General features: G+C 35.4%; 3 protein-coding genes across 4 annotated transcripts; 1 reads left to right on the top strand and 2 right to left on the bottom strand.

The window, feature by feature from the left end:
• Nucleotides 1-14389: 14389 nt before the first annotated feature.
• On the bottom strand, nt 14390-16949 carry LOC117962517 (adenosine 5'-monophosphoramidase HINT1-like). The gene is made up of 3 exons (XM_034920086.2): nt 16734-16949; nt 15559-15663; nt 14390-14701 (listed from the first exon to the last, which is right to left on the bottom strand). Exons 1-3 carry the CDS (start codon nt 16842-16844, stop codon nt 14537-14539), a joined length of 381 nt encoding a protein of 126 aa, XP_034775977.1. The 5' UTR covers nt 16845-16949; the 3' UTR covers nt 14390-14536.
• Nucleotides 16950-17527: 578 nt separating this feature from the next.
• LOC131736844 (adenosine 5'-monophosphoramidase HINT1-like) lies at nt 17528-22224 on the bottom strand. The gene is made up of 3 exons (XM_059022256.1): nt 22061-22224; nt 21400-21504; nt 17528-21005 (listed from the first exon to the last, which is right to left on the bottom strand). Exons 1-3 carry the CDS (start codon nt 22139-22141, stop codon nt 20841-20843), a joined length of 351 nt encoding a protein of 116 aa, XP_058878239.1. The 5' UTR covers nt 22142-22224; the 3' UTR covers nt 17528-20840.
• A 160-nt stretch (nt 22225-22384) lies between these two features.
• Nucleotides 22385-27106, top strand: LOC117971939 (complex III assembly factor LYRM7-like). 2 transcript variants are annotated; one of them, XM_034920084.2, is made up of 5 exons: nt 22385-22497; nt 22932-23004; nt 23424-23494; nt 24735-24816; nt 26755-27106. In XM_034920084.2, exons 1-5 carry the CDS (start codon nt 22480-22482, stop codon nt 26826-26828), a joined length of 318 nt encoding a protein of 105 aa, XP_034775975.2. In that variant the 5' UTR covers nt 22385-22479; the 3' UTR covers nt 26829-27106. The 2 variants fall into 2 exon arrangements, with proteins under 2 accessions (XP_034775975.2, XP_058878247.1); XM_059022264.1 differs by lacking the exon at nt 22385-22497 and adding an exon at nt 22509-22675.
• Nucleotides 27107-27381: the final 275 nt, after the last annotated feature.

Genomic DNA, 27381 nt, shown 5'->3' with positions numbered 1-27381 from the left:
TTTATTCAGAAAAATAATAAAACAAATATTTAAATTGAAACAAAAACACTGTTCACAGAGCGAAATAAAAGGTTTAAACAAAAACACTTTGCCCAGCAATAGTAGCAATTGCTTTTTCTTTTTACTTTCGTTTGAGTTTTTCCCGTCTCTTTCACACACACGTTCTTCCTCTCGAACACCCACCCCTGCCATTAAGAGCTGGTGGTTTTTATACCGGTGACCATCTCCAGATTAGCAATAAATTAATCAATTTATCTGGAGACGGTCACCTCTCAGCAACTCTGTTCATAATCCGCTGCCGACCATGCATTTTCACGAAATGTCTGGCAGAGACGAGCTGCCAACAATCGCCCCTGCCAGACCACATCCAAACCAAACAATAATAAACCAAAACATCGTTCTAAATAAACACAAAACAATAAATTATGTTTTTAACACAAAATACAAACAACTGTTTAAATTAACACATTAATAAGCAGGGCTTAGCCCTGTCCCCTATTTATGTGCAGGGCTCAGTTCTACCCTGCCACAAACCCTTTAGACTGTTAAAGTGATAAAAAAAAAAAAATCAGAAGCATTACACTGTCAAGCGTTATCATTATTAAGGGAAGCATGTTTTTATGGAAGGGTTCTGTCACCGAGTGACCATAAAACCCATCTTTCCTTGTATAAGGTGATATCACCTTTTTTGAGTGAACGGTGTATGCGGCAGAGATAGATGGCTCTTTGATAGAAACAGTTTCATTTATTTGAAGTCTTCCCACTGATGATGGGAATGGGAACGTAGAGATGGGAGCCCAGCTAACAAGATTTAAGTTTTTGCAGGTATCAGGCTTTTAAAGGCACACCACCTGTGGTGGCTTTTACAGACTCACTGTGAGCAGAAATTGACCCAAGACTGTGACAGCTACTGGAAGCAGGCTGATATTTGGGATGCAAATTGAATATTTGTGAAACTGCATGTGTGTTAAAATGTTGTAATACCTTTACTGTGTTTTAAACAATATAAAGCCAGCAGAAATACTAAACAAATTGTTAAAACACACTGTTCATACAAAAAGTTAGAGCATTCTATATTCCTGTTTATTCTGTTATAACAGTAAAAATATTATTGTATCTTTGTAAGTCTGAGTAAAAAAAAAAGGAGCTGGCTTGGGGTCACGCTGACCAAAAAACGCCTGTGAAATTAGCTAAGCTTGTCTTTGTCTGAGCTACTGGTGCCAAGGCTTATAACCTTGAGGAGAAAGACAGAAGCAACTCACATGTTCACAGTCAAGTAGCTTATTTAGAAAAAATAAGTAAGCTTGATCTGAAAGTAGTCTTTAAGCTAAACACAGGTATTCTAGAATAATTCAAACAGAATATAAGTGTGAATGTTTTATTATAACAGAAGAACTGTAAGAGTTTGAAACTAAGAGAATATAGTACAGAAATTAACTTAAAGTAAAAACTTCAGTCAAAGCATAACAATACCAGTCTGTGTCAGACATATACTGTAGTAGGATCTGCCAAAAAGAATGTAATTAATTTGTTAACCTTGTCTTTGCTTGAAATGGAACGGTACCAGGCGTGGGTAACTGGAGAAAATAACTCTTGGCAATTGAAGCTAGATCTACTGGTCAGCAGTTTTACATCAAAGGTTTCTATGATGACTGATCTTTTTAAGAAATACCTTCTGGTACATGAAAGAGAGTATATGGTGAACTGCCTATGGCTTCATTAATCATAGAAATTAATGAAAACCTGGTAAAACAAGTGAGGGGAGCAATAGCATAGGACCATGTTTAGATCTAGTAAGAATGCCATACGTCTGGGAAAATGCTTACAGAAGAGTCTTCTATTAATGATGAATGAACTTGGCGATCTGAAACTTGCCTGAACAGGATTTCTGTAAAAACAAAGAGGGAGATCAAGTTTAGTTTAAGCATAGAAGGCTAATATGAGCTTGCTACATTTTGACTATGTTTTTGATAGCCTGGATTTAAGTGAAAATAATTTGACCTATAATTACAGAATTAGAAGTTTGTTATGAACCTTCTACCAGCCTTTATCCAATATGACTTTGTTAATTGTTAAATCACATCTATACATGAAATAAAGCCAACTTACTGCAGAGGATGTATTTAATGTTGAAAGGGAAGTATGTTTTAAAACCCAGGTTGGACTAATTAAACATAATAGGTGTTATATATTAAAACACATCAGTTCAAAAGTTCACCTTACATATTTTGAAAATGTAGGGGAGATGGATTATGGGATGATCGCCCATGAGAAAGAGTTACTGGATGTATTTAAAAATGATATTCACTTGAAGGACATGAGCTGTCAAGGCATATTAATGTTTAAGATTTAATTATCACTTCTGAAGTAAAAAGCGAAGCAACACTCTATAAAAACAGAGGTAAAATCCTAGTCAAGTGTCACTCAGCTTGGTACTATAAGCTGATGTGATCCATGAAGATCTCTGATCAAGCTGATTGCTGTTTGGGTCTTATTCAGAAGTCTTTGCCTTTGAAGAAAATTCCTTTCCTTATATTCTACACTTCCATATATATTGGAAGGTAAGAACTATTTTAAATTTATATCTCTTTTATATTCATGCATTGCTATAAGGTATATGATTTATGTTTTAGTCTAAGAGAGTGATATATTGGATGCTCTAGAATCTAGCGGTGGGCGTTTTTAGCTTTATGCATGCATAGCTTAAGGGCAAAACATGTTAGAACCATAAATGTATTGAAGTATTAATGCTATTATACCTGTTAAGGCACTGGACCTCCCAGATTGCCTGTCAGTTGGGATTCGATGTAATCTGTAACTACACAATCCATTTTTAAGCATTTAATAAACCGAAGGGGTACTAATACTACTCTGATTTGTTAAAACTTCAAATCGAATGAGTCTGTGTGAGTTTCTCGATTGTTTAAAAGTCATCTGGATACGTTGCAAGCCCAGTGCATGAACGATCCACTTATAGGAGTCTCTACGTCCTCCTATATATATATATATATATATATATATATATATATATATATATATATATATATATATATATATATATATAAGAGTACGTGCAAATCTGACAGTTCCAAAAAGGCAATCTGATGTTCTTCTGACACCTCATATTGTCCTTTGCATAATCTTTATTATGGCAAACACTTTCTTATATGAGACACCAAGGCTGGGAACCAAGGTCTAATCTTAAAGCTGTAGAAAACGTTGTACTTTGCAGTTGTACTTGGGGGCATTCATGTGTGATACAGTCTAAGAGTACTGCATTATGTCTATTTTAATAATAATTGATTTTTACTGTACATAAATTACATGAGTAGGTTCAGGTTCCATGCTAAAATCATAAAGATTATGCCTTCAGGAGACTTAATTGGTAAATGTGCACAGGCAGCGCTAGTTGCTTGTTAGCAAGCAACTAGTTGGACTGATTCATTGTGTAAAAGCTGTGAGAGAGAGAGAGAGAGACAAAGGGGAGATGTTCCATGGAAGTAACTGGAGTGATACAAGAGTTGGTTAAGCCAGGCAATTATTTTGCACTGTGCCCTACGTAAGCTTAAGAGCAATGCAAATTGCTCAACACGCACAAATAATGATCCACAATGATAATGAGGGTCTCAATGAGCACATCAGTCCATTTAGCAGACACACTTGCAGCTCAGAGGTGACAGAGTTAGGAGTACAGAGAGCAGAAGGCGCTCTATGACATTTCTGCATAGGCGGAATTTACACGGTGTATGCGGGGGACATGTCCCCCTCACTTTTTCAATGATGGGGAAACGTCCCCCTCACATTGCAGGAGTACTAAAACTTTTATTTCGCGAAAATCTATTGGTATAATCACTAGTTAGTGTAGAAGTCAATGGGAAGAAAAATGTCATTGGATCTGGGATCACTGGAGCCGGATCATGAGATGGTGTTTTACTACGAGGATCTGGATCAGGCTCCACTGATCTGTAATGTTGATCCTATCCTGGAGCTGCACACCTTAACTAGGGAAACTGACCAATGAGCAGTGAACATACGTGGCGCGTAGTTTAAAGACCCTTGCTGACAAATTTGTATACAGCCTGAGGTCACAGTAATGTTGGGGAAAACGGAAAACAGATGGACAAAGATAGAGGAGGATGTTTAAGTTTGTAATACACCATAGCTTGTGTTATTTACTAATGTTATCACACTGAGGTTTCTGTCTACTTACAATTTAACTTTTCATTTTAAATTGAAACAGTAAACTTAAAACAGCAAAATGACCTCAGTGCAAATAAATACAGACATCAATAAAAACGAAATACATTACCACTTTTTACACATTTATTATATCAAATTAATGATATATTACTGATTCAAAATTATTCTGCATGCTTAAATACATCGCATAGACTCTAGCATCTCTATTTATCAATGTTCTCACTCTTGGTAACATTTTACTAAACATTTTTAAACTAATAAATAAACAATTACCATAACGAAAATGATCGTATTCACCATAGTAAAGTTGGGTTCTTACCTGTAAACAGAAACACATTTAGAGTTTGAAACTCATTGTCTGGAGCTTGGTGTTATTTACATTATTGTCGATACACTGCGGTTTGAGTTTGAAGCACATCTGCATATTTTAAGTGGGTGTAAGCTGAAAATACTTTTTAAAAACACCCTTTTCTTATACCAATACAGTACTAGCATCATTTTAATAGCAAACCTGTATTTATCTTAAGTATTTCAATTGTGGGGAAACCTCAAGGTTTCTAGAAATATATTTCAAGGGCAATTCTCATGCCTGTCATTAAATCTGCATTATGCACTCTATGTTGCCTCAGGGGCCGGTTGTAAAGGGACCTGGTCCTGGATCCAGGCTCCAATCTGAGCGGAGCTTCAGTGCTCTTCGAAGACTAAAGTCATGGCTTTGTAATTCCATGACTCAGAAGCGACTGAATAATATAGCTATTTGCCACATTCATCACTCATGACAACATTGTGCCAAAAATGTATTGTTTTGAATGATTGCCGCAGGAATGTCTTTGGGTCTTTGAATTAGACATACAAGGGATGCAATGCTTTGTTTGTACCATATTTTATTATTTCAGATAGAATAATCTTCATGCATGCACCAGCTAAATAAATGCCCCCCCCCCTCACCCCACCCCACATGCATACACACTTTTGAAACCAAAGCTACACCACTGAATTTGTGGAGCATGAAAAAAAAAAATAAGTCAGATGAAAGGCAGCAAAGTCCTCTTGGCACATGGAAAAGAAAATAAACATTTTCTGAGAAGGAGCTGCGAGTCCTTATGGCTGAGGTCACTCAGTATGAAAAGGAATTGTTTGGAGGCTCCACCAACATCAGTTATGCTAGTATCCTTAGTAAATAATAAGTATTGGCCTGCTCTTTTCAGCATGACATCCAGAAATGTGCCTAGCACCCTGGAAAAGGCGGATTGCGCTATCCCTCCAGACATTCCAACTGTGGTCTGAAAGGAACCAAAGGCTAAGTAGTGCAGAGAGCACAGCACTTTCACATGTGCAGGGATAGAGGTCCCTAGATTCAAGCTGGGGTCTAGCTCGTCCCTCAATTCAGCTATTAGGTCTAGGATGACCTACAGGGTGAGACGATAACGATTTAGCACCACATCCTCCGGCATCCCAAACAAAGTGACCCTGGGATTGAATATGCAGGATCATCTTCATCTTGCCCTTCTCCGAACGTGTTCCTGCCTCTCCTCAACAAGAGTGTCATTGCATCAGGAAGTGTACCACTGCAACCATCTTGAAGCCAATGACAGGTCTCTGCAGGTGTGTGCTTTTATAAAGCTCTTAATCACTCACTTTGACAATGGTTTGCACCTTGTAAGAAGAAGTGTAAGGTTTTTTGGAGGGTCAGCAGTTGCCTAAGTGCAAGGCAAAATTCCTACATCACAGTATAACGGTTGTGCCCGCTTAGTATCCAGATCCTGCCCAATTCCATGCTCTCTTCTTCATTTGAATGCATTTCAATATAATTGTAATGGATTAATGATGGCAAAGTGCAAATTTGATAGCGGGCGCAGAATGCCAGGTGAACACCATCCTTTGCGTGTGCTGCTAAAATCAGACTTCACAGCTGCTAAACACAATTTATGGGCGCATTATGGGGGTTTTGCACCCGCAAATCACTTTGCGCGTATGCTTACATCTACCCCATTCATCTCAAGCATCCAAAGCCGCTTCACACGAAATCGAACAATTAATACATTAAAAATTTCAAATTAGAAAAGACAAAAAGTCAGTTTATAAAAATAAAACAATAAAAAAGTCAAATAAAAAACATGAATACAATTGGAATTGATAAAGGACAAAAAGATGAAGCGATTTGATTGTAAGATTAAAAAACTATGCTAAAAAAATTGTTTTCAATCTTGATTTAAAAACAGTAAGATTCCCAACTTCCCTGACAAAAAAAGGCAGAGCATTCCAGAATTTAGGATCTTGACAAGAAAAAACCCTTTCTCCTGTATTATTTGTATTCACCTTAGGCATAACCAACAGTGCCATCTAATGGTAGATATGCACAAGCCAATGTCTTTAAAGTCAAGGCATTACTAAAATATAACACAGCTATCAATAATAAAGTGACATTATGAACAATTACACTATTAGTTTACAGAGAAGGCGATGACCCGTAATACACTGGGATCACTCGAAACCTCAATTAAACATTGAACTGTTTGAATTGCTTGAAGTCTTTATCTGTCTCTGAACCAGCTGAATCGTAAGCATTTCATGAGGCACTGTATGTTCTGAAATATTGGTTCAATAAATGGTAAGGCATCTTGAACCATTTGTAGTGCTTCATAATAAATGTGTTTGTGTGTGTGTGTGTGTGTGTGTGTATATATGTACAGTATATATAAGTATACACACCCTCTTGCTGGATTTGAACCAGCATATGTACCAAGCTTTGCACTAACATGCTACACGCTACCACTCAACCATCAAAATTCCTATAAGATTGTACAACTTTCAAAAGTGAACAATGTCACGTTAGGGTATTGTATTTATTTAGAGTTCAATATTAAATATGCAAACTTACAAAATGTTTTTCTGTCCCAGCAGGGAATTGAACCCTATTTGCGGTTCTAGCTCTAAAGCAGCTTACAGTTTACTCCTCCACTAACTGGGCCGATAGGCAATGCATCCTAGTAGGAGTACTTGTCAGGTTAATATTGATTGTGAGGGGAAAATTGCAGGCTTACTTTATAATTTGTTATACAAATATTGCAAAACCTGTTTTTTCTGATTGCCTGAAACAGCGCACTTTGAGCACTGTGCTAGAAATTGGATAGCGTAGGTAAAATGATTATTTTTCATTACCGTCAATGTTTGAAACGTCAAAAGGATTCCTAAAAGGAACACTCTCAGGTCACATGTAAGGGTTCAACTGAACCAAGTTAACCTTTCCTTCGTGACACTGTTTGCCTCATTTGGTTCATGTAGGGTCAGACCAGATGAAGATGAATTCCCATCACTAGTGTTCCCCCTGTTCTGTCACTAAGAAGGAAGGACGATAGCACAATTATTTTTCTGTTTTAATTTTTTGTTTGTTTGTGTTTGCCTTGCCCTCACGATAAAGGTGCAAGGAAGATGTGTTTGTTTTTTATTTCTTTTTGCAACAGTAAACATAGCGTTATACACCGCCACATGTTATAACAATTTTTTAAATAACACACCTGTAATTTCTCTTTTCATTGTTAGCATCCTGACAACGTTTTACACTTATATAACTTATATAAGTCTGTTTCAAAGCTTTTTTTCAAAATGTCTGCTCTGGGGTTTGAGATCTGTCCTCTAAAATCACTGCAGGAAGAGCGGTAACATTTAAAAAAAAAACATAACAACAAGTGCCACATCATGGATTGTTATTGCTGTGTTACCTGTTTGACAATGTGTTCAATAATCCTTACACTATCAGTGCACATTTTGAAAAGAGCTTTGAAACAGACTTTAAAGTTATAAGTGTAAGAAGTTGTCAGGATGTTAACAATGAAAAGAAAAATTCACAGGTACGTTATTTAAACAGTTGTATCAACAAGTGGGGATGTGTAACGCTATATTTTTCAAAACCCCCACTACTTACTCTTTAAATCATGTCAGTTGGGTGCCTTGAAAATTGAACAATGCGTTAAACCAATATTAACTGTAGTTAATGGTGAGGCATATTATTTCACTCCTGTGCTAGGGTCAACTTCAGCCAAATTCTCTCATGTAGAGTATTGGAGAATTGTGGATTTGGGGATGTGATTAATAATCTGGGCTGGACAGAAACCACCAGTATTGCTCAATATGTTGTTAAAAAAAATAGGGAATACTGTATGTCTGACATTAACTTTGTTTTGGTATATCCTCTTGTCTTAATAGTTTCCTTTTTTTATGTGTACAGTATCTTACATTTTAATGACTTGTTCTGCCACTGATCTTATATTCCTTTTCTTCAACAGCTTGATAATATTCTTATTAATTTCATCCCAGGCGGTGCTGGAAATTGACAATATATACATTGCACACTAGCTAGCACAGTCAGAGATTCGTATCAATTAGTTTATCCAGAAAACCTGCAATATTTGATTGGATTTTCTTCTCTGTATTGTAAGCCTTAACTGGTTTCCTGATTTGAGTCTTGCTAAATGAATACATTTGCATTTCCATAGCCCAAGCATAGAAGATTACTAATTTTCTAAATGATTAATACATTCTTGCTTCTCGTTGTTCATTTTACAGTATAATAGAAAGATTTGAGGCCCATGTGGGAACACAATCCTACAGAGCTTGGGAAAAAGGCCAGAAGATTTCTGCAAATTGCAGACTTTATCACCTCCAAACCATGCATCTGGCTGCCTATTATAAAAGTGGAACCCATTTTTTTAAATGATGTTGTTGTTGACCCTGTTGAAAGATAAAATATTAATTCTAACCATATAAACAAATAAAGAAATACCCCACCTCCCTTCCTTTGAAAATTGTCCATATTTTCATCAAGCTCAGAAAATCTGATTAATTTGATCACATAGTAGAACACCAATTGACTTTTGGTTAGTTTGATGCACACATTTATTTGAAGAGGTGTGTCCCCAGATATAAACATTGTTTTAAATAAGCAAGCTATCCTGTTATTTATTACCAATAAAGTAAGATTGGGTGGGACTTTTGTTCTCCATTTCACCTCAATAAATTGGTTACAGCCTTGATCACATTGCAGGAACCTGGAAAAAATAGGCCTGTATAAATGAAACAATTAAATAATATTATATGCCTACATCAGTTTACCTACATAATCTTTGATGAACCGGTTGTCGTTCTTTTTAATCTTCTCTGCATATCATATAGATTGATTGTGAAGCCATCTCATTAGTTGGGTGATTCAATGTCTTGTGCTTTCTAGCCAATCTTGAGGATAATTAATAATATCTGACATGTTAAAAGATGAGTGATGGTAAAATGTAAACGAATGCTAGCTTAGATCAAATGTAAATGACCACACTGGATAAAATTAAAGAATGTCTATTATCAACATTTAGACTGGTATATAACATTGATATGTATTACATGCCTGTTCAAAGTACACCTATTTAAATTTGTAAATAATCCTACAAGCAGTAAACAGAGGATTTAGAGCTTTTAACATTAAAAAGAGCTTTTGCACAAGCATTAATAAAGCTTTTAAGGTCATCTCAATGACTGGGGTCAGAATCCGTAATGGCAGCACATTACACAACACTGCCCGTTACACCAGAAAGAAATAGCACAGCCATTCAGAGCCTGCACACAGCTGTATTTAACCATGACCAAGGCAGGTAGACACCTTCGGCCCATTCTTTCATTTTGATGGTAATGCTTTATAATTAGTGCCACCATGTAATGAATCATCTAACACATAATTGAATTTACTCGGGTGTAAAATTATCATGTTGTCACATTCCCCACTTTCTCATATTAAACACTTATTTATTATCATTAACAGGAACGTATTTTAAAGTTTGGGGTCGGTCAGTGCACTAGTCTGTTGTCTTGATTGAATCAGGCTGAAGTCACAAGCCACAAGTTGGTCTAAACTAGCTCCTTTGGAAACGCATTACAAAACTACTATATTATTTCGTCAATTTACAGGTTTGGCTTGGGGACAGTCTAAAGAAAGAGAGGCCTAGAATGTGATAGGTATTGAACTACTGTGAGCCTCCCTAAGAGGGTTGAGACATGCATACAGGACAATGCATCATTGCAAATGCTTCCGCTACCTATTTACATTGCATGAACACCGACATTTGTCACGAAAAAAGGTTGTGTCAGCATTTTGTGAAAGAAGCCGAGTAAATCATGCATCTGAGTCCATAATATTACTGCTCTCTTCACAGCATATTCCCTATAGAGGTTGAAGAGCTGCTTGTATTGGGAACCCTTTCCTTTTCCTAGACTAGAAATTCCACTCAGCTCCTCACGATCGTCTCATTGTGCTGTTATTATTTCCATCCCCTAGAGCTAAAGTACACCTCTCTGGGGGTTATCCACTATAGCTCTCTACAAAAGACATAATGTCCTGCCTTATCTCTCTAAAATACAATGTACAGAATCATTAGAAACCCACCTAAATTGAAGCTTGTTTATTGAAGCCTGGCACAATGCACATAGGAGCCCAAGAAACTACTCACAATATTTCAGCTACTCCTTCATGCAAATTTGTTGTTCCTGTAGTTTATAATAATTACTGAATTCCTCTTAGAAAATATTGACTTTGGCTTTGCTTTAGAAGGTGGCCCATTGTGGCCCAGCTATGTAATTGGCAAAATGAACACTTAGAAATGATCAAGGCATGCCAGATGTATTAGATACGTGTATTATATTTTGACCAGTACTGCCCTTGTTTTGACGCTATCTTTTTTTAAATTTAGCCCATTGTTTAAAAAAAAGCAGTCTCAATGGGTGATAGATAAGATCATTTATTCACTGCCATGTGATGTCGCTGCAGGCATACATGTGTATATTTCATAGTCATTTAAATATTTTATTTGAACGTTCAGGGCGATGCATTCCCAAATGTTATAAATGCATCAAAGCCATAGAAACCATAAAGCCTCTGATACTTCAAATATTGTGCTATCAATGCCCCCCCCCCCATCCCCCATCGCTCCACATACAGTATACTGTAGATTACAAAGCACATTCTGTAGGTCTGAAAAATATCAAATATTAAAAACAATTAAAAAATTTATGCCATTTTATCTTTTGATTTTCTATTTCCTTCTCTCTTTAAAGAAATAGCATATGAAGTGTATCCCATAAACTCAGTCCACAGCTTCTATCAGTGTCACACAGCAGACCCATAAGAGATAACACGCCAGCTGACCTTGTAGATATTTCAGACACTTTGTCATGTTGCAGACAGTTATTGCACCTTGAGAGGCTTCACTGTTTTAAAAAAGCCTGTTATGAAAATTCAGATCTTAATTGCAGTGACTGGGGGCTCATCTTTGATGATGGGGAGAAGTTGACCTTGAGATCTCCTTTACTATTTAAACCAGTGTCAAGGCTCTCTGAGGGACTGCAGCTGTGTGGGGGAATGTGGTTGCTCCCTATATGCCTTCCCCATTAGGTACAGTTATGAGCCATTTCAGTGAGTGATTACAGGCGAAGACACTGGGCATCATTTGTGCACACTATAATATTGCTGTTTGAACAAGAATTGCTAAGGAACCATTAGGTTCCAAATGTTAAGTATTAGATACCTACAGGATTGTTTCCCTATATATAGACAGACTAGAGTGGCCTTGTTTGATGGGTGGCCAGTAAAAAAAAAAAAAACCTATGTTACTCCCTATGAAAAGTATGAGTCACTATAATGGTGTTGCTAGGCTTGACAGATAACCTTTAACTCCTTTATATTTTAAGCCATGAAGTTCCATACTCTGAAAAGTGTAATAATGATTTCCAGAGCTGCTGCTCGTGTATCATTTCTCAAATTGTCGCCTGTGCTGAATTTCAACCAAGCAGCTGTAAGCATTTTATCTGCTGGATTTTTTGCAAGGAATAATTGCATTTTGTAGGAGTTCTCTATAATTTAGCGCAGTAGGAATGCTATTATATTTCTCTGTGAACTCTGTTGTGTGGCTGCTGTAATTAACGCTTGATTGGTTGCCATATGGAGTCTTGTTTTGTTACATTTAAGGTATATTTAAAATCTGATAAAATATTGCTTGGGGGGTTTGAAAGACTTCAAATCACTAATCCTGTCTATTATTATTATTATTATTATTATTATTATTATTATTATTATTATTATTATTATTATTATTATTATAAAAATAAAAAAAAATGTATGTTGAATGATCTGTATTGAGAATTAATCTGTCATTAAAGTAATTGCAAAGTGTACAATAAAAAATATTTAAGAAAAAAGTCAGGCAACCATCACCCAATCAAGGTTTAACTATTGCTATGATTTTGAGTAGTGGCACTTATTGTACCACCTTATGGAGCAATCATTGAGTTGCACTGCCCTCTTGTGGTTCCTACAGAACGCACAGCATCTCTAGATAAAGTATTTTTGTTTGTTTTTTTAAAGACAGAAACCTTGGATACTGTGTTTTAGCACTCTTAACCGAGCACAAACTGACTCTTATAATACAAGGTACATTTTAGTGACATACAGTATTACAAATTAATATAAACCATTAATATGGTCTAGAATTTAAATATTCCACCACAGAAAAAAAGCTTGTTTCTTTACAATATTTTTACAACTCCTTGGTAGAAAGTGAAGTGATAAATCACACAATGTCTGCAAATGTTTGTATTGGTCAAGTGGTTAAATCACCTTCACTTGTTTTCATATTTCATTATTACATTCACTGATACTTTTTATTGTGCATTTGTATAACTAAATGGAAGGTTGTGGTTAACTGAGTGTTACGCTTGCAGTTAATGCAAGTCTTAGATACTACACCTTCATTGTAATTACCCAGCATGCACGTCAATGACCCAACATTCTGTTCCCTGTCTTATTCTAAATAATGATCTCCATCTATAGGCCTGTCAACTTTTCAAAATCAAATGTATTGTTAATCCGGTAGAGCTATTTAAATATTTATATTGTTCTACAATGAGCTACATCCTTATGTGCTTAATTACTCCCAGGATGATTTCTGTGGTGGGCCTGTTGTACTAATTAATCTCTAACCTGATTCTGAAATAACTAGACAGATTTAAATTAGTCCAATGACAAAAGGCATTTACATTGGATATAGAAAATAAAAGAACTGACAGCAAGTTTTTTTTAATCAGAAATTACAAATAAAAATACTAGCAGGGAGAATATGTAGTAACACAATCCATAATTCATAATGTCCGCTCCACTGGCAAAAAAAAAAAAAAAAAAAAAACTATGGGCAACTGTGACTGACAGGCAGGGGACCTGGAAGTGGGTCAAAGCATGTCGACCCACACGCTCCAGTTAGGAACGTCAGTGTGAAAGGGGCTTAGGTTTTTAGGACGTTTAATTAATAGTGCAAGTCCAGTGTCAATTTCCATCTTATTTGTTTGTAGCTGCATTTCCTTGGTGCTACTATCATGTATTATGCACTTTCCACTGTATTTAAAGTATTATGCTTTTTTTTTTTTTTTACTGTATATCATGTATTATGCATTTCTCTGTATTTAAAGTATTATGGATTTTCTTGTTGTTATTGCATCTTGTAAAGTGCTTTGTGATGGTGGTCCACAATGAAAGGCGCTATATAAAATAGATTGATTGATTGAATGTTTTTTTTTGCCATCTTCACAGTATGGATCTCAGCACCCCTGATAAGGAGCTCTGTCTTGCTTCTACAATATACCAGATGCTGATTATAATTCTTACACTGTAAAGAGAAATACCTGCCCACCCCCCCAATTTTTCTGTTTATTAAACTTGCTTCTGTCATTTTCAGGTTGTCTTACCAGAAATACATTCCCATTGTGTTGATTAACAGTGAGTCGCTTTGAGATCTTTGATATTCTTGTACGTTATTTTCAAACATCAAATTTGGAGAAACCAGAGTTTCAATAATGATCCAAACTATAGCAACTTTTTAAGGCTTCTGGTGAACTGTGGGCCATTCAAAACCTTCCCCAATATGAACAGAGGCTAAATGTGCAGTGTGCAAGAAACAGAAACGTCCCCCACGTCCCCCCCCGAATTGTAAAAAAAATAAAACAGACTCCTAGTTTACAACATTGACAGTTCAATAAAACAGACACAAAAAAAATCAATGAATTCTGATAAACATTCAGCAAATGTGAAATAAACACAAAGGAGCTAAACATTAGCAAATGTGCAATTCCATAAAATAAATAAATAAATAAATAAAACCAATGTGTGGCAAGGTTTTTATTTGCTATTACTTGCTTGCAGTAAACACATGGGATGAATTGACATTCACAGTTGACATTGTAGGTCAGGGTTAACAGAAGAAATCTATATAGCTGTTGAAGTTTCTTGACACTTATCAGGTCAATAAGGTTAACCAGGGGGCCATCCCAGCTGACGGCCTCCGAGAATGTGGATGTGAAGGTGGTAAACTGTCTGCCCGCCATCAGGCCCTTCATTCACAATCAGCCGGTATCCCTTTGAGAGGCCCATCTCCTCCGCACACTTCTTCGCCACTATCATTAAATGTCCAAGCAGCTGAAAATACAGTAATAAGGTTTTAAATACAAAAAATGCAAATATATTTAATTTGATTGATGGAAAAAAAAGACTTCATCACATCCCTGACAGTACATGTAGCCCTAGTAAGAACACCCAGATGAATATGCAGCTATGACCAAAAGCTTTGCATCACCCTATAGAATTAAATCATATTGCATTATAAGTTGAATGAAACCTGCTGAATAATGTTAGGTTGATATATTGAATTACAAACTGATTTGTAGTTTTCCCACATACTTAACAAAAAACGGACTTAAAAATGTGACATTTTGAAATCAAACGTGAAATACCGTACTATTATGGCTATTATTTGCAATATCATTTTGTAGTTTCTTTGATTACATGATTTTAAATAAATTATCTAAATTATGTTCGTAGGTTTTTTATTTGTTTCAATCGTAAAATTCTAGGTGATGCAAAATGTTTGGCCATTGCTGTACATAAACTCATATTTCAAAAAACTTAAGACTTACTTTTGAAGTTCAACAAACCAATTGGTTTTTTTTCACTCAAACAGTATTTCCATTTGATGAAACAAGAACTCAAAAGCTTTTGAAGATATGACAATGTTGTTCAAGATCAGGGGAATATCTTATATTTGGTTCCCTTCAGATACTGTTTCATCTAATTTCAGCAGAACCACATGCAGGATTAACTAGGTGCAACTTTTTTTGCCATTAACATTGAAATTATTTTTCTTCCTTTAGTAGAATCATACATAAAGCATTAAAATAAATAAAACAATAAATAAAGCACACTGCACTGGTTGGTATGGTCTGCTTTTTAAAGGTGTTTTACTCAAACCAAGTATGAAATCAAATCATCATACTTACAGCTGCATCAGCCTCCTCAGCCTTAGACAGCTGAGCAATAGGTTTTTTGGGAATCACAAGAAAGTGTGTTGGGGATTGTGGTGCAACGTCATGAAATGCCAAACACTAAAAAGACACAAAACATCAAACAATGGATAAATGTTTACATTTCATAATGATTAGCAGAGCAACCACCATTCCACATATTATAGAACGTATTATAAATGGTAAGTTATAATTTATAATACGTTTTCAACAATGTTGTGCACTTTAGAATATTTTAATTCATGGAAATAGCAGCAGTACATGTTCACAAATGCGTTTCTCATTTCAAAATCATATCTAAAGTCAGTGTCTTGTCTAGTGAAAGTGTGCTTCTATGGGGAAACAAAAGTATTATGATTTTGAAAAAGCTAGAACTTTAGACATCTAAACACACCTAAAACCTTGTCAGAACAACCTTTTCTTGCAATTGCTGAATTAACTAGTTGGTTAAAAAGTGGCAATAAAAATGTCTCATGTTTCATGGGCTTAAATCTGATATGCATTGCAACTCAGAGGTAAGGTGACCGTATGGCTCCGTGTTCAGCGGGACAGTTCCGTCTTTTCAACTCAAAAACCCAGTGCATTTTGGTACATTTGACCTGTCTCGGGTACCATTGTTACCTTTAAGAGAAGCAGGACTACGCTTACCAGAATGCATTGGGTTCATTCTGGTACGGACTAGTCCTGCTGCAGCGTGAGTGACAGCGGAGTCTGACTTCTGCAGGCAGGAAACGAAGAGATGAATCAAACATGACACAGAAATGGCCAAAATCAACCTTTCACTATTGTATTATTAAACTAAAAATAAGTAGTAATTTAATGAGAAGCTGCTTAATTATTCTGCACCTAAAAACACTGACTTATACTTATTATTTGTGGTATTGTCTGTTTTGAGCCTAATCACTGAAAGCCAGGCCTCAGGGGTCCTCCTCATTCAATATGCAGCAAAGTAAGTGCAGTATAATTTGACCCTGAAACTTGATTATTAGCAAAGCAAAAAAGTATATGTGCAATTATACAAATACAAGTTCACGTGTTATGTTCCAGTAGTTACTAGCTATGCAATGTTGGAGGGGGGCTGTACGCGTGTATGGAACTGTGTGTATACAGTAATTATCTCTAGCTATATAATTTCAATCATATGAAAATACCTGGTCGTCTTCATAAAATATTTTTGCAGGTATTTCCTTGCGAATGATTTTACCGAAGATCGTGTCTCCACCGGCTTGGGCGCTTTGTGCCTTTGCGATTTCATCAGCCATAACTGTTCTCTATTTCTCCCTGAAGGCGCTCCTCCCTCTCCACTGTATCTGTAAAAAAAACGACTGTCCACTAATCTTCTTAGTATACTGTGGACTTTGAACATGACTCTACATAAAAAAAACACCCTTCGCATTACAAATGGAACGATCCTTGGTGTCGTATTTTATTGGCTGGACGAAAAACAAGTACCATATTTTCTAGAATATAAGGTAAAACTGAACTAAAACGTTTTTGTTCACAGATAGACGCACGGGCTCATATTCAACCAGCAAAAAAAAAAAAAAAAAACGCTCTTCAGAATGTCATTAAAATTATTATTAGAGTATAAAAACAAAGTATTATTATTATTATTATTATTATTATTATTATTATTATTATTATTATTATTATTATTATTTTCACAATGTAGTATCTGTCAACCTAGCCAGGGTACCTCCAAAAAGGGGCACAATTATTAATTAATTAATTAATAAATAAATAAATACTTGTGAACAAGATTGATTTGAAAATGTGTATAACGCTTGATAATGTATGGGGATGGATCATTGTCACCACAAGGTGTTGTCCTGACACAGAAAATCCACGCACTGGCTATTGTTTTGAAACTATTGTTAGCTTAAGAGTAAGTAGCAGGGTTCTGAAAAATGTAGCGTTATACGCACCTATCTGTTGCTACAACTGTTTAAATAACGTACCTGTACTTTTTCTTTGCATCGTTAACATTTTCAGAAATGCACATGCTCTTTGTATTTATATTTTTGCTCTGAACACACTCTTAAACTCAGGGGAGACGTTTAAGGAGGACAGAGATGTTTTAAACTCCTGTAAGTGGTTTTGTTCGTGCACTGGGCGTGCTATATATCCAGACAACATTTTAATAGTCAAGAAAATCACACAGACTAATTTAATTTGAAGTTTTAACGAATCAGACCAGTAGTAGTGCCCTTTCGGTTTATTAAATGCTTCAAATGGATCGCGTGGTTGCAAGCCACCTAGGATCCCTGCTAATAGGCAGTCTGGGCGTTTCCAGTGCCTTTACAGGTTTAACAGCATTACTTCAATACAGTAATACAGATATGGTTATCATATGCTTACCTTCAAGCTGTAACATGCAAAAAGCTAAAGCTGCCACAGCTACGTCTTACAACATACAATATATCACCCTCCACAGCTAAAATATAAATCCTATACCTTATAGCAATGCAACCAATATAAACGATATATAAATATATGCTTACCTTCCAGTATATGGAAGTGTAGTGTAGGATATATGAAAAATAACAACTGTCTTCAAAAGCTTAACTTTAAACGACTTCATAACATATATTTCCAATTCAGATACTTCAATAATTGTATTTTACTCCATTGATCTGTTTTGAAGTCATTTAAGCATTCAATGGAAAGTTCAGTTATTTTCATCTATTGTTAACATGTTAGAATGCAATAGTTTTACAGTGACTGAACTAAATCTGACCTCTTTCTCTGTTCATACAAAATTCAGTTGAAGCAGGTTTTAAGACAGCCTTAAATAGCCTTTTGCCAATTTCTTTGGTGTTGATTAATATGAAACACTACAGTAAGCATTTTCTAATACTCATTCTTTTAGATCAGATTTTAACTTCACACAGTAAACCTGTCCTACGCTTTTCATTCCCATTTCTTCTTGCCAGGTCTTAATTAATTTCTGTTATATATAGAAAATGTTTATTTTAATATAACCTCCTATCTTCTTTTATCTGAAAGGTATTTAGTTTGTTAATAGTAACGAGATCGCTCATTATAGAGAGGATCTTGACTTTTAAATTGCTGACCATTGAAAAATAAAAACCCTGCTACATTGGCCAAAACCATCTTCATCTTCAACACTGCTTTTACTACCAGCAGGTAAGGTTCACTGTGTATGTAAAGTTAAAGTATATGCTTTAAATGATTTTATAACATGTATTTCTAATTCAGATACTTCAATATAGCAATCTCTTTTATAAATTGCAATTTTAATTTACTTCATTGATATACACAGAAGGCAAGAGGTTAATTTTTAATTAGGCACCTGCTTGGTGGCAAATGCAATCTTGAATATTAAAACGTAGGACTGCTCATACATTTTCTTAATGTTATTAGGTTTCTTATTTATTTAAATAATTTGTTTTTTTCTTACTATAATCAAACCTAGTTCGATTGCTTTTGGCATATTAACTCTGTTCAATAGTTTGCCATTCTGCTCTCGCTGGATCAGAATGTTTTAAGGCTCTGAGTCTAATTAAAAATATGCTGTTGCCCGATAAGGGAGGCTTGGAACTTTCAGCAGGTTGGCCTGACCTTTTGATACTAGAAGCTCTCTTTTTCAGACCTTACACAGACTTATTCAAAAGGATACAAAATACAGGATCCTACAACATTACTATTAGCAATGTATTTCATTCTATAGCATCCAGTCCATATCTAATAAGTCAGCTTGTTCCCAGCAAGATTTTAATTCTCCTCCTGGCTCAGCTCGAAGTGGCTCTACGAACACCACAACAGGCCTGTGCATCCTGCGTTTTACATCACGGGTGTGGGCGACTATGGTCTTTACTTGATACCTGCAAAAACTTCAATCTTATTAGCTGGGCTCCCATCTCTACATTCTCATTCCCATCATCAGTGGGCAAACACATTTTAACTAAATCTGGGTCCATCAAAGAACCGCACACCCTTGCAACCAAGGCCTTCCATGCAAAAGGATCTAATGACTTATAGCACAAAAGGGATGTGCCAGAACCATCTGTGACAACATCCTGACAACTTTTGTTTCAAAGCTCTTTTCAAAATATCCGCTCTAGTGTACTGGGGTTTGAGATCTGCCCTCTGCATCACTGCAGGAAGACACAACAAGTGCTCTTAATTTTCTGTTCTGTAGCACATCATGGATCATATTGCTGTGTTACCTGTCAATGTGGGCAATAATCCTTACACTATCATTGCACTAGTGCAGACATTTTGAAAAGAGCTTTGAAACAGACTTTAATCTTATAAGTGTAAAATGTTGTCAGGATGTTAACATTGTAAAGAAAAATTACAGGTACATTATTTAAACAGTTGTAGCAACACGTGGGGACATGGAACGCTATATTTATCGGAACCCTGCTTACTCTTGAAGTTTGCAAAAATTAGCTTTTCTTTTTCCACATTCTTATTTTTTCCATGTATATGGAATAGACCCACACATACAAATTATCTCATTTTGAGGTAATTTCTACTTTGCACCATCTTTAAACAATATCATCTTTTAAAATGTATATATTCTTATACTGCTAAACAACACACTGAACACTAAATTTGTTAAAGATGGTGCAACAAAAATGAATGAAAAGTAAAAAAATGCACAAGTGGGTCTATATAAGATTCAACACACATGGAAGAAAAATAGAATGTGGCAATAAACAAGTTAATTTCTGCAAATATACGCTATGGTAGTTCCATCTGATTACACCAAGACCCTTGTCCTTTCTCCTTAACCTCAGGTACATTCTTTTCAGGAATCTTTAAATACAGATGTAAACATTGCTTTGTTTTGAACAATTTTTTTAAATTTTTTTTTATTGTTATTATTTGTTTCAGGTCAGCAAACAGACGGTGAAGCGATATTATCAGTGAGTACCAGTAGTAATCTATATGAAGATTGAGCGCATATTGCATTCTGTTTATTAACTGGTTTAGGTGCTAGCTGTGTTCCCATTGGGTGCTTTGCTTTGTATGTTACTTGATATTATATAAGTCATATTTTAGTTATGTGTATAAATAAGATAAGAAGGCCACATAATTCTAACTAAATTATGTAGTCAAAATTGGGTGTTAAAAATAATATTTGAAGTGCTGCAAAACATCTATTGAAAAGACCAGCAGTGATCCTTTGCATAGCTGCTCAGCCAATGGTTTTAATCCAGCACTGAAACCAGCCAGGAAAGCATGCCCAGTCATGTTTTTTGCATGTGGACATTTTCTGGTCCGTAAGGTTAACCAGGGGGCCAGCCCATCTGACGGCCTCCGAGAACATGGATGTGAATGTGGTAAACTTCTTGTCCACCATGGGGCCCGTCATTCAAAACCAGCCGGTATCCCTTTGAGAGGCCCATCTCCTCCGCACACTTCTTCGCCACTATCATTAAATGTCCAAGAAGCTGTGAATACAATGCAACAATGTTAAATAAACAGAGTAAGTATATATATTTTTTTTTTTACTGTAAAGAAATACATGTTTCTCTTTCAAAACTGTGCTGTGAGACAGTTTCTTCTTATTAACTGCATTATTGTGCTGGAAATCTTTTTTTTTATGTATTACATCAGGAAATGGACATATTTATAATTCAACACTTTCGATAAAAAGAACATCCTGGAACCTTTGCAGTTGGTCACATGGTCATATTGTTGCTAGACTATTGGGGTGGGTGTGAAACAGCACAGAAAGTGGTTACAAACTTAGAAATACCTGCATAGCTCGGACAAGTCAAAAACAAGCAGAACAAAGGGGACAAGCATTGGTTTTAGTCAAGACCTGCAATACACCATACTTACAGCTGCATCAGCTTCCTCAGCTTTGGACAGCTGAGCAATCGGTTTCCTGGGAACCACGAGAAAGTGTGTTGGGGCTTGAGGTGCAATGTCATGAAATGCTATGCACTAAAAAACACAAACATTTGCAACAAGCTGTTATTCATAAATGGCTTTTTTATTAATTATATATATATATATATATATATATATATATATATATATATATATATATATATATATATATATATATATATATAATCACAAAATTGTCAAAAGGCAATGCACGAACATGTATGTATATTCTTACATGTCAGTTAATATATCCTTATTTTACAGTACATTTCATTTCCTTTTCACATGATATGGTCCATATATTTCAATGGGACATCTGCACCAACAAACCAAACGCAGAGGTGTTAAAACTGACTCTAGATGTCCTGCCCCCAGTACCACACAGCAGCGCAGCTTTTTAAATTGTTTTGGTCGGCCATGCAATTCGATCTTCATATTTCACCTTTTTGATGACGTTACCATATAAATATTTACTGTAAACTGAACTTCTTTAAGGCTTGGCCCCGGTGTAATCTGAACGTGCAGTTTAGAGAATACATCAATGAGTCTGAAAAAACATACATTAATTTATTTACATTTATTTCTGCAAATCAACCACACTAATAAATACCTGCTCGTCTTCATAAAATATTTTTGCAGGAATTTCCTTGCGAATGATTTTACTGAAGAGCGTGTCCTCGCCGTCAGCCATGGTTTCTAAACTATTTCTCCCCCTTTCTATGACCAAGTAAGCGTGATACACTGTCTACGGCTGCGAAACCTGAACCCAATAATATATTTTGCATTGCAAGCAAAAAGTGGGACGTTTCATTTTAATTTTCGATTGTTATTGGTTGTTCGAAGCAACCGTAACAACACAACTTACAAGTTTATTGGCCCTTGTTGTACATTTAGTCACTAGACCCGCCTCCAGACTGTACCATTTGAAGTAAAATCGACCTTGTCCTTCCCAGATTTATGTGACATGATTTGTTAAGACTTGAGAAAGAGGCGTGGATATTTACAACTCGGGTTCAGAAAAAAAGCAATATGGAGCCTCGCATGAAGGTGAGAGGGGCATTGGCGAAGCGTTGTTTAATAGCTTCAAGCTTGTGTTTAGATTTTTTTCAGACATTTATAACATTTATTTTAATTGCCAGTTGTAAAATTGCAAATTACGTATAGTGTGTAATAATATTAATTTAAACCGTAAAAGCCCATGTTAGCACTGTGTTGGATCCAAAGAGTGAGTGAGATATTGAGATGAATACATTTAATCTCTTTACTGTACTGGTACATGAGGTATTTTAAAAGTTTATTTTAATTCAGTGTCAGTGTTACAGTCTCTGTAAAATAGATTTATATTACATATGATCAATCAGGATGTGTAATTTAACCGTAGCACATTTGAAATCGCTTCCCAGAATTGCACTAATATATATATATATATATATATATATATATATATATATATATATATAATTTCTTTGTACATACGGCAGGTTCTGAGGTTATTCAAGGCACTGCACAGAACGAGACAGAACGTGTTCAGAGATGACACAAGAGCTTTGGGAGGTGATATTTATTTATTTATTTATTTATTTATTTATTTATTTATTTATATTTCTATTAAATTGCTCTTTACATAATAATCCAAAACCACTGTTGCAGTAATCGCAATGGAATAAACCCAGAACGGCCATGGCGACATGGTATAGCAGATGGACATACAATGGCATTCTTAGTTTTACTGTGAGCTTTATTACTAGCATGTCAAATAAGAGACCCCATCCCAATCATACATTGCTATCTGCCAGTCATGCCTACGAGATGTGTCTTTGTAAATTGGAAAACAGCCTTTTGGAGAATGACCCCTATGAGTATTACTATTAGTCTGTACTAGGCTCTGCCAAATGCCTTCATTTTTCACTTAAAAAAAAAATTAAAAATACTATAGAAGGTATAATCAATGCAACATGTTTTTTTCTTAAAAGCTGCCAGGGAGAAGATAAACGAAGAATTCAAGAAATACAGAAATGAAACATGTACAGAAACAATAAATAAGGTATTTTTTATTTTTATTAAACCTGTTTTTATTAGAAAAATATTCCAATTCAGTCTTGCCCTCTGTTGTGGGAGAGAAGTAGTATGGCTTTATTTTAAAAGGCCAGTGTGCAAAAAGCAGACGGTGGGGGGGGGGAAATGAAAAAGGGTGTGTTGAAGAAATAAACTATTTCAAGGGAAAAGCCCCGTCCACACTACATAACCGAACTCGAGAACCATACTCATTCTAATTAATCCAGCTCAAAGCGTCCACACTGAAGTACCGTTTCATGTTTAGTTGGGCTTAATGCGTACAAACACTATTAAAATAGTTTGGTTACAGTTCCTAGCAGAACTGTGGGACTTAATATGACATTATCCCATCATGCACTGTATTTTGTTTACAACCCGGCAAATATGGGGCACGTACCCACAGAACACAGAGCTTCTTAGCCTGAACGTTGTGGCTTTGTTTCTTAAAAACACAAGGTACATTTAAGCATCATGTGTGTGTTTCGTTTTGAACTCTAAATTTCTTCTTGACCTATTTCATCGCTCCAGATAAGAATGTGCTTTGATTTTGGCATCTGATCACGTCGCTTCTTGATCTACCATTTTACAACAAACATCAAAAATTGTATACGTTACAGCACTATTGATAGCCGTACTCAACTCCTTCAGGCGCCTGTTCTGAGTACTGTATTTGTAATGTCCACGCGCCAAAACATATAAGAAAGCATTTTGGGACACAAAAAATGTAGTTTGGTATCACAGTGTGTCCACACTTCTGACAAACCGCACCCCCTGCTCTAATTTAGAACCGGACTTGAGACTACCCCCGAGGTGGGCTCGAGTGCGGTTCTCGAGAACGGTAGTAAACATTGCGTAGTGTGGACGCTAACTGTATTTTGCACTTTTAAGCCGGTTTAAAGGCAACTAATATAGTTTAAAGGCATAGTGTGGACAGGGCCTTAGTCTCAGTTTAGGGAGTCTAAAACAGGATTTAAGATAATCGTGATCATCCTGATAATCAATAATTCAAAATGTATATATCCTCCGTTTATTCTTTAGAAGTTAAATAGATATTTCAAACTTACAATATTCTTCGATACTGGATTACTGTTTAAAAAAAAAAATGTGTTGATTGAAGAGAGACTCATGTGGTGATTGTATTCAGTTCCTCAAATGAGAAGTTCTAAGTTGATTCCAGTGGGGCGGTTATTCTTAAAACCAATGTATTTAACTTGAAAAATATTTTTCAGATGATTAAAATTGGTTCGGATGTTGAAGTTATTCTTCGAAAAACAGTAATCCAGGGAGTTCATGTAGAAGACAAAAAAATACGTAAGTATTATTATTTATTTCTTAGCAGACGCCCTTATCCAGGGCGACTTACAATTGTTACAAGGTATCACATTATTTCACATTATACATAATTTCACATTATACAGATATCACATTATTTTTACATAAAATTACCCATTTATACAGTTTTTACTGGAGCAATCTAGGTAAAGTACCTTGCTCAAGGGTACAGCAACAGTGTCCCCCATCTGAGATTGAACCCACAACACTCCAGTCATGAGTCCAGAGCCCTAACCACTACTCCACACTGCTGCCCCTGTAAGAACAATATCTGTATGTTTCTCAGACCTGGATCAATTACAGTTACACCTACAGCAGGATTGTCTGCTGAAATTGCAGTTAAAATTACAGTGCTATTTTGTTCAATTGCAATTAATTACAATCATGCTGAAGTAATTACAATTATAATTACAATTACACTCAAAAGTTACACTCAAGAGGCACATAAACAGCTACACATATTAACATGTTTATTCTGTTCTAAATAAGCAAGCAATAATCGCAGGTACATATACAGAAATGGGGTTGAAGATACAAGAATAATGATTGAATGACAAAAAAATGCAGAATGAAACTGGGTGCCAAGGTTCAATTACATTTACAATTAAATGAATTGCAATTAATTACGAATTGCACAATTACAATTGTAATTGAGCCCATGTCTGATGTCTATACTACACTGGAGTTACTATATGGAGTAACCTGGCTAGTGAGGATATTGTTTAAAGAACATACAGAGCTGCCATCTGAATCGTTTCAAGCATCTAGCACCCCTGGTTACTTTCTCATTGTGGTTAAGACGTGGATGTTTACATCAGGTGATTAAAAACTGTTCTGAAAGAAGTTGGTACATTTTTTCTTAAATACCTACTTATATATATAATTATCTATTACAGTGACCAATATTACACAAACCAATGCTTGTTTTTATCATTAACTTTCATGTAAAACTTGGGTTAGAATTCACAGAATCACACATAGATTTACCAGACATCCAAGAAAGCTGGGTTTGTAATTCAATATGTTAATGTAACATTCAGCAGGTTTCATTCGACTTGAAGCAAAATTATTAGTTAATTCTATAGGGTGATGCACAACCTTTGTAATTATATGTACTGTATATAATTGGTAAAAGCTCATCAAATGTTTCCAGCCTGGCCTTTTGTAAGTTTAACATATTTTGGTCAGATGACAATGTAAATGAATTGTTATGATCTGCAATAAATACACCCAGTGTTTAATGTTACAAAAAATGTAATATGCAAGAGATGTGGCATTTTAATAAATACAGTAAAATATGTCCAGTAGTTTCCAAATACATTTTCCATTGTTGATATTATACAATATTAATCAAAAAATAATAACTACAAAGACTAATTTGAGATAAGTTTCGCAGAATTTTCAGGAGAAGACTCCACCCTTTATAAAGCTAACCTCAGTCATTTCAACAACAAGCGTCCATGAAAATAATAACTTTCTAATAACTGTTACCTTTGTAAGATTTCATACCAGTTTTGTGTCGGATATTAATTCGCTTGAAATTTTGCAATTTTTTTCAGATTTTTACCCAGTTTTTTGGTCTTTTTCATTGTATATCATGAGTTGGATGCGATATGATCAAGACAAAGATCAGAAATACAAGCAAGAAATTCCATATATTAAATGAAGTCAATTGTAATTAGTAATATAGTTTTTACTGTAAAAAAAAAAAAAAAACATAAATAAATCAAGCAAATATGTTGATTTTCTATTATTAGTCGCCTTGTGTGTCCTGGAATATTGTCATTTACATACTGGAGTTTGTATATCCCAGACCCTCAAATACACTGAGTTTTCTGCAAGCATGTTTCACCCAATTAAATATGTCTTCTGTAAAACAAGATAAAAGAGGTCAACATTGTTCTGCTTTTTTGACAGAACTTCGGTACAGAGAAGAACATCTTCTGGAAAATCAACCTTATTGTGATAACCCTACCAAGAAGAATGCATGACTTGCATGATCCCCAACAAGATCATGCAAACCAAACCAGTATCAAAGGTGCAAAAGCCTACTTCTGTTCTTCAGGTCACTTGAAGGCTGAACTTTATTTTACTGTTGCCATAGAAACTGCTCAGTGGTGAGCTCGCTTTCAATGGTGAATGTCACTTATCTGTAAGTGCGTTTTGTGCACTAACTTTGGTTCTTTATATTTTGTATTCACAATTTAAACAATTAATTTATTTAATGTGTTGTAATATAGTTTTCAAAATAAAGACATGCCCTCCCCAATGTTGCATCTTTATTTTATAAAACTTGTATTCTCTGCCATGTTTTTGCAGTCAAAAATACCTTTTCATGAATGAAGGTAACTTCATTCAGCAGCAGTTACAGTATGGTTGAACATTAGATGGCAGTGTTGCTTCTATATAATAACGATCTCAGAAAAAAACAGGTAAACATGTATTGCTAGAAGTTGTTAGAAACAAGTTTTACAAAACATACATAAAAAGGTGTTAAAAGCAGGCTGTGTTCATTTTAAAGAAACATACCTGCTGAACACAATA

This window comes from Acipenser ruthenus, chromosome 1, assembly GCF_902713425.1.
Source record: "Acipenser ruthenus chromosome 1, fAciRut3.2 maternal haplotype, whole genome shotgun sequence".
NCBI classification, from domain to species: domain Eukaryota; kingdom Metazoa; phylum Chordata; class Actinopteri; order Acipenseriformes; family Acipenseridae; genus Acipenser; species Acipenser ruthenus.
The sequence above is the reverse complement of the archived record's forward strand: the minus strand, read 5'-3'. Positions and strand labels throughout refer to the sequence as shown.